Here is an 8,255-nt window from a genome sequence, read left to right on the forward strand (position 1 = left end):
TGACGACCTCTTCGATGCGCTAGTGGCCCTGCGGCTATCACCAGATGTGGCAGATAACACCCACCCCGCGAGGTCACGCTCGCTGCGCAGCGCCTCGTCCAGCAGGATTGACCAAGTCACCCACGTCTACGAACAAATCGTCTGTGAGGACAGCCACGCGGCAAGAAACGACACCAAGATGATGGCATTCGTCCGCGGCAGACAGCATTGTTCAAAAGCACATCCACCTAGCCGCGACCAGCACCGGCAAGTAAAACGAAAAGACAATGGATACACCTTCATCGCTGGCAGTTCGCTTACCTGCGTAAGAGAGCTGGAATCGGCATGCCTGGCATTTTGGGTGTCCAGCGGGGGTAATGGCCATTTCTCCATTCAAGGGTACGGTAGCTTCGTGCAGGGTTGCGTCCCTTGTTGCTACTTGCTACTGATCTTGTAAAAAATAAAATCTATGACAATACATTCTTTGGGTGAACCCAACAGAGCTCTTGATGATTTTCAAACTATAACCAATTTTTTTGGCGAAAGGGTAGTATTTGCTGCAAAATTTTCCAACGTGAAAGAGCTGACTCCACCCAAAGTTTCAGCCGTTCGCAAAAAAGAAGCAACCAACATGAAGAACGTATGAAGAGATTGAGAAGCACGAAGTCACCACACACTAGTCGACAGAAACATTGTCTCCTACTACAAGAACATTGCTAAAAGGATGGAATAAATCACAGAAAATCCAAGATGTTCTTTTGCAGTGAATGCTGTTGGTGCCGCCAACCAACACGACGTATACCAAGTGTTGGGAATTCAGTGCCTTACGTCCACGTAGGTGAAGCGCAACAAAACCACTTGGCTCGTTGACTATTTTTACAAGAATTAGCAGAAGCTCTGGCGCCACAGTTCAAAAAAGGTACTACGTATAAGCTAGCTCCATTGACAGTGTAATTGTACATTCAGGAGCTAGCAGTCACGCATCAATTGGGAGATCGGGTATATAAGCAGGTAACCTGTTGTATTGTAGTACATTCAGGCACGCACTGCTGGACTGAATTAGGCGCATCCACTCGACGCAGCAGCGAATTGAATCACCAGCAAAAAAACAGTGGCTGCATCTCACCCATGTCGATTAAACGACACCTTTTAAGACATTAATTCAGTTCGATCTAAGGGCCAGCACACCCAGTTAAAACAGTACAATCCACACACACAAAAGATGCTACAAACAGTTTGCGTACCTTGCAACTCAGCACCAAAACTGGAGCAGACTAAAGTGAGCTAACTACTAAACCAATGAGAAACAGGCACTACGACATCATCAGTGACTTGAGCGACCGGGCTTTCACAGGCTTCCTCCACCTCTTCTTGAACGGGCCCTTCCTCTTGGTGTCGTGGGGTTGTTCGTCATTGCAGCCAAGCGCTTCGTCATCGCTCCTCTCCTCGTCCCAGCCTGCGATCCCGGTGGTGCCGTCGTTGCCCGTAGGCTTGTCGACCACACGTGCTGATGCCGCTGCTTCTTGATGGTCTGTGTTATCAGCTTGTGCCTGACCTGCACTAAAATTAAGTTCCATTTCAGGCTGTGGCTCCTCTTTCGGTGGTTTAGCAACCACTGAAAATTCCGGCACGACATCATCACTGCTCTCCTTGTCACACGCTGGCATCCCAGCGGTGCCAGGCTCGTCAACAATGTTTGCTGATCGCGGGAGCACCACTTGATGATCGGATTCATTCGCTGCTTGTACCTGGCCTGCACTAAAATCAAGTTGCATTTTGTCTGGTGTCTCCTCTTTCAGTGGCTCAGCAGGCAGTGGAGGTTCCAGCACGTTGTCGCTGCTTAACGTGCGGCGCCTCTTGGTGCCGGGGCCAAACCCCGCATAGTAGTAGAACCCCTCGCCTAGGTCGATGTCAGGCCTCTTCCTACGTGGCTTGTCGCTGACGGGGGGCTTCTGATCCGACTGGTACGAGCAATAGGAGTTGGGCTGACTCACAGGCCGCCGGCAGCACCACCTCTTGCCGTCATTCTTCCTGCACGTCCACACTCCCTTCTTCACATTGAGCCCCTTATATGTCTTCTGCCTGCTCTGATTCTTCATGCTCTCCATCTTTTCCGCAGCTTTGTGCAGTTTCAAGATGACCCCGTCAACCATATCTACGGCCAAGTCTTCCTCCTCCTTGATGGAGCTGGCAGGCATGGTGATGCTTGCTGGGAAGAGCCAGCTACCTCGCCAGGAAACACTAATGAAGCAAGTCTGCACGAAGAGCTTCTCCACCTGAATGAGATGGTAATTCGGGAAATACACGTCAACCAACGAAATGAGCTAGCGGTTACTGCTATCGCTGAACTGAAATGGGGGGCAGGTAGATAGGGCTGGCGACCTACGGAGGACATTGCAGCCCGATTAGCCGCCGCGCCGCCGCCAGCCGGCCAGAGACTACTGCGAGGGAGCTAACTGACGCGCCCTAGGCGGCTAGACCTCGACGCGGCTCCGCTCCACGCGCGCGCGGGGGGACGGAACCCTAGCAACATGCCCCAGACCGAAAGGGAACCTTCGCGGAGTGAAGCATGCTAGCTGCTACACAGCGGCTCGGGAATGCGCAATACGCGGCCAGGCAGGAGAGCACGGAGCGAGGGGGTGGGGGTGGGGTGGGGTGGTGAGGAAATTACCTGGGGATCCGAGAGGTCGAGCTGGGCCATGAGGTCCCATGGCGACCGGCTGAGCTCGCAGCAGGGCTCCCCGCCGGAGGAGGTCTTGGGCCCCACGGACCCGGCGCCGGATTCGTGGGCTGGGGTTTGCGGCGGCGACGGGGGCGGGGGCGGCTCCAATCCGTGGAGCTCGAATCGGGGCGGCTCCGGGCAGTAGGAGGGGGCGGCGGCGGTGGAGCCCAGCAGGCGGGAGGCGGACCTGCGGATCCGCATGGGGGCTGGGGAGGGGCGGCGAGCGAGCGGAACTCGGGATCTGAGGATGGCTAGCGAGGTAGGGTTTGAGATTTGTGAGGGAGTAAACAGGAAGGAAGGGGGATGTCGAAACGAGACGAGGCCACAGGACGGAGAGGCGACTAGTGTGAGCACGAGCTGGGGCCCACTCGTCAGTGAAGCCGCCAAGTGAGTGGTGGCACGTGTACGGCCTGAACTTTATGCTCACGGCAAGCTAGTGTGCGGTGGTTGTGCTTCGAATCATATATACTTCCTCCGTTCCTATAAATATAAGTCTTTCTTAGAGATTCCAATATAAACTACATATACGAAATAAAATGAAAGAATCTATTTTGGGCCATAGTTTAAAAAAAAATGTCGTCCACGGTCATTAAACTTGTGCTGGGACTCACTTTAGTATCTGTATTTCAAAATACCTGAAATACGGTCCCTAAACTTGTCAAAGGGACTCACGTATTGTCCCAAATACAATTTTATGTACATATGTGCTGGTTTGGCACCGGTCCATTCGATCCACCTAGCGTTGACTGGACACATTGTCGGAACAATATTAATACTTAGACATTCGAGGGTTCTCTTTTTTTGCAAGATCGACAAAAGTAAAACCCTAGCGACCGGACCACACCCCTCTTCTCCATCACTCTCTCTCCCTCGCTCTCTTCTTCCTTATTTCTTCATTGCCGCCGAGGTGGTCACCTGGACCTCGTCGGCGGGAGCGAGCGCGGCGACGACTCCATGAGCTCTTCATCGGATGCGGAGCCGCCGCCATCTGCGTCGTTTGGGAGGGGCTTTCGTGACGTCCGTCTCGCTCCCACGCGTCGTCTGCCTGATACGTCACGGCCCCTATACGGTGCGTCCTTCTATGCTTGATCCGTCTCTTTCTTCTTCGGGGATGACTGCGGGTAGGGTTCAATTGCACAAGTGTGTTAGGGTTTAGGCTCCTTCTCCCTTTTTGTCACGGGTTGAGGGGTCTGCATGGTAGGGTTTTAGCTGTGGCATTCAAATTAGTGGTAGAGCTAAATTAGGGTTACATGGGGGGTTTGCAAGTGAAATCGGAGGGATGTTGTGGTGAAATCCAAGGGTATGGCAACTAGGCCAAATATGCTTGCTTTAATATTTGCTTGGTGCCCTTGTGTTGATCATATGGCCTTTTGTTTATCAGATGCCCTTGTGTTTGTCAGATGCGCCCAAAAATCCATGCTTTTGGATGTGAGAGATCATATATTTGTTTAGTGGAGGTCCAAAAACCATGCTTTTGGTCCAATAACTTGTCTGAATTTAGTACTGTCTGAACCTGCCTGAATTTTGCTTGCCTGAACATTGTCACTTTGCTTGTCTGAACATTGTCATTTGTTTTTTGTAGGACCCCCTAAACAACCACTTCTCTGTTGAGTTCATACATGGTGGCTATTTCCTTTGTGCAGGCAAGCATAGGGGTTACCACAAAGACCATTCCATTTGGTTTGACTACTGTGACATAGATAATTGGACACGTAATGTTGTTGGCGGTTTAGTGGACTAAATAGGGTATGAGTTTTAGGGCAGGATTAGGGTGTACTGGGGTGTTCCTCGATTGACAGTGTATAAGAATGGATTAAGACTGATTAAGATAGGGGCAATACTAAGACAGAGAACATGAAGGATTGTGCTCTTAATGGGAATCGGTTCTAATAGTTATTTCTAGATCATGATGAGAGCATGAGATCATTTGTTTCGCCTGTTCTTATTCATTTTGATGATGAAGGACCTCGAGTGGTCAAATTTAGTGGCATTAGAGCAAATTAGGAGCAAGTGCAAGAAGAGTGGGCAGTGCAAGAGCAAGAGGAGCAGGCTGAGCAAGATGAGCACGCTGAGCAAGATGAGCAGTCTGAGCAAGATCAAGAGGATGAGGCAGCACAAGGTCAAGTTGAAGATGCACTATTAGATAGTGTGGAAGAGTCAGATGGGGAGTACATACCAGGACCACCTCAACCAGGAGAGTATGTCCATATATTTTAGTTTGAGTATAGGGGAAGAAAAATCTGTAAGGTTCTGAAAATGGATGCAGTTGATGATGTGGGAATTCATTCTTTAGATGAGGATTACAATCAATAGCTTGTTGACTCGGATATTGATCTACGAGATGGGGATTGATACGTCTCCAACGTATATATAATTTTTGATTGCTCCATGCTATGTTATGTTCTGTTTTGGACATTATTGGGCTTTATTATTCACTTTTATATTATTTTTGGGACTAACCTATTAACCGGAGGCCCAACCCAGAAATATATTTTTGGGAATTGCTGTTTTTTGCCTATTTCAAAGTTTCGCAGAAAAAGAATATCAAACGGAGTCCAAACGGAATGAAACCTTCGGGAACGTGATTTTCGGAACGAACATGATCCAGAGGACTTGGACCCTACATCAAGAAATCAAGCAGGAAGCCACGAGGAAGGGGGCGCGTCTACCCCCCTGGGCGCGCCCTCCACCCTCGTGGGCCCCACATTGCTCCACCGACGTACTCCTTCCTCCTATATATACCTACGTACCCCCAAACGGTCAGATACGGAGCCAAAAACCTAATTCCACCGCCGCAACCTTCTGTACCCACGAGATCCCATCTTGGGGCCTGTTCCGGAGCTCCGCCGGAGGAGGCATCGATCACGGAGGGCTTCTACATCAACACCATAGCCTCTCCGATGAAGTGTGAGTAGTTTACCTCAGACCTTCGAGTCCATAGTTATTAGCTAGATGGCTTCTTCTCTCTTTTTTGATCTCAATACAATGTTCTCCCCCTCTCTTGTGGAGATCTATTCGATGTAATCTTCTTTTGCGGTGTGTTTGTTGAGACCGATGAATTGTGGGTTTATGATCAAGTTTATCTATGAACAATATTTGAATCTTCTGAATTCTTTTATGTACGATTGGTTATCTTTGCAAGTCTCTTCGAATTATCGGTTTGGTTTGGCCTACTAGATTGATCTTTCTTGTAATGGGAGAAGTGCTTAGCTTTGGGTTCAATCTTGCGGTGTCCTTTCCCAGTGACAGTAGGGGCAGCAAGGCACGTATTGTATTGTTGCCATCGAGGATAACAAGATGGGGTTTTTATCATATTGCATGAATTTATCCCTCTACATCATGTCATCTTGCTTAAAGCGTTACTCTGTTCTTATGAACTTAATACTCTAGATGCATGCTGGATAGCGGTCGATGTGTGGAGTAATAGTAGTAGATGCAGGCAGGAGACGGTCTACTTGTCTCGGACGTGATGCCTATATACATTATCATACCTAGATATTCTCATAACTATGCTCAATTATGTCAATTGCTCAACAGTAATTTGTTCACCCACCGTAAAATATTTATGCTCTTGAGAGAAGCCACTAGTGAAACCTATGGCCCCCGGGTCTATCTTCCATCATATTAATCTTCCAACACTTAGCTATTTCCATTGCCTTTTTATTTTGTTTACTTTACTTTGCATCTTTATCACAAAAATACCAAAAATATTATCTTATCATATCCATCAGATCTCACTCTCGTAAGTGACCGTGTAGGGATTGACAACCCCTTATCGTGTTGGTTGCGAGGATTTATTTGTTTGTGTAGGTGCGAGGGACTCGCGCGTAGCCTCCTACTGGATTGATACCTTGGTTCTCAAAAACTGAGGGAAATACTTACGCTACTTTGCTGCATCACCCTTTCCTCTTCAAGGGAAAACCAAGGCAGTGCTCAAGAGGTAGCAAGAAGGATTTCGGGCGCCGTTGCCGCAGAGGTCTACGCAAAAGTCAACATACCAAGTACCCATCACAAACCCTTATCTCCCGCATTACATTATTTGCCATTTGCCTCTCGTTTTCCTCTCCCCCACTTCACCCTTGCCGTTTTATTCGCCCTCTCTTTTCCGTTTGCCTCTTTTTTCCCGTCTCTTGTTTGCTCGTGTGTTGGATTGCTTGCTTGCCACGATGGCTCTACCTAAAATTGGTGATCTTCACCTTAAAAGGTTGGAAGAGATCGAAGGCAATGTCAGGAGTTTTATGGTCTTACAATTTGAGCATAATAATTTCTTATGAAACGAGCTTAAGGAACAAAAAAGCTTTATGAGTTATATGAATAAAGGGCTCCATGATATGTCTAAAGAATTTGATGGTTTGAGATCCCAAATTGCTCACCTTGAGAAGTTAATAGCTGAAATATCGGATAAGCAGGCCACCTTAGTTAATAAGATGGCCGCTAAGCCGGAAAACTTTGAAAACAAAGATGAAGATCTAAAAGTTATTGATGTATCCCCTATTAAATCTTTGTTTTGCAATATGAATCTTGATAATGATGGGACTGAATATGATCCACCTTTACCTAGAAGGCGTTTCAAAACTTCGGAGTTTTTAGATGTTCATGCTAAAATTGATAAAAGTGGGATGGAAGAAATCAAAACATTAGATGTTAATGAACCCACTATTTTGGATTTCAAGGAATTTAATTATGATAATTGCTCTTTGATAGAGTGTATTTCCTTGTTGCAATCCGTGCTAAATTCTCCTCATGCTTATAGTCAAAATAAAGCTTTTACCAAACATATCGTTGATGCTTTGATGCAATCTTATGAAGAAAAACTTGAGTTGGAAGTTTCTATCCCTAGGAAACTTTATGATGAGTGGGAACCTACTATTAAAATTAAAATTAAAGATCATGAATACTATGCTTTGTGTGATTTGGGTGCTAGTGTTTCCACGATTCCAAAAACTTTGTGTGATTTGCTAGGTTTTCGAGATTTTGATGATTGCTCTTTAAATTTGCACCTTGCGGATTCCACTATTAAAAAACCTATGGGAAGAATTAATGACGCTCTTATTGTTGCAAATAGGAACTATGTGCCCGTAGATTTTATCGTTCTTGATATAGATTGCAATCCTTCATGTCCTATTATTCTTGGTAGACCTTTCCTTAAAACGATTGGTGCAATTATTGATATGAAGGAAGGGAATATTAGATTCCAATTTCCATTAAAGAAAGGCATGGAACACTTCCCTAGGAAGAAAATAAAATTACCATATGAATCTATCATGAGAGCCACTTATGGATTGCCCACCAAAGATGTCAATACCTAGATCTATCCTTGCTTTAATGCCTAGCTAGGGGCGTTAAACGATAGCGCTTGTTGGGAGGCAACCCAATTTTATTTTTAGTTTTTTGATTTTTGCTTCTGTTTAGGAATAAATATTTGATCTAGCCTCTGGTTAGATGTGTTTTTATGTTTTAATTAGTGTTTGTGCCAAGTTAAACCTATAGGATCTTGTTGGATGATAGTTATTTGATCATGCTGTAATTTCCAGAAACTTTCTGTTCACGAAAA

The 8,255-nt window shown here is 46.4% G+C and overlaps 1 protein-coding gene across 1 annotated transcript; it reads right to left on the bottom strand.

The window, feature by feature from the left end:
• Positions 1-970: 970 nt before the first annotated feature.
• On the bottom strand, positions 971-3,021 carry LOC123123619 (uncharacterized). Its single transcript, XM_044544157.1, has 2 exons — positions 2,651-3,021; positions 971-2,255 (listed from the first exon to the last, which is right to left on the bottom strand). Exons 1-2 carry the CDS (start codon positions 2,900-2,902, stop codon positions 1,293-1,295), a joined length of 1,215 nt encoding a protein of 404 aa, XP_044400092.1. The 5' UTR covers positions 2,903-3,021; the 3' UTR covers positions 971-1,292.
• Between the last annotated feature and the right edge of the window lie 5,234 nt (positions 3,022-8,255).

Source organism: Triticum aestivum, chromosome 5D, assembly GCF_018294505.1.
Source record: "Triticum aestivum cultivar Chinese Spring chromosome 5D, IWGSC CS RefSeq v2.1, whole genome shotgun sequence".
In the NCBI taxonomy this organism is placed as follows: domain Eukaryota; kingdom Viridiplantae; phylum Streptophyta; class Magnoliopsida; order Poales; family Poaceae; genus Triticum; species Triticum aestivum.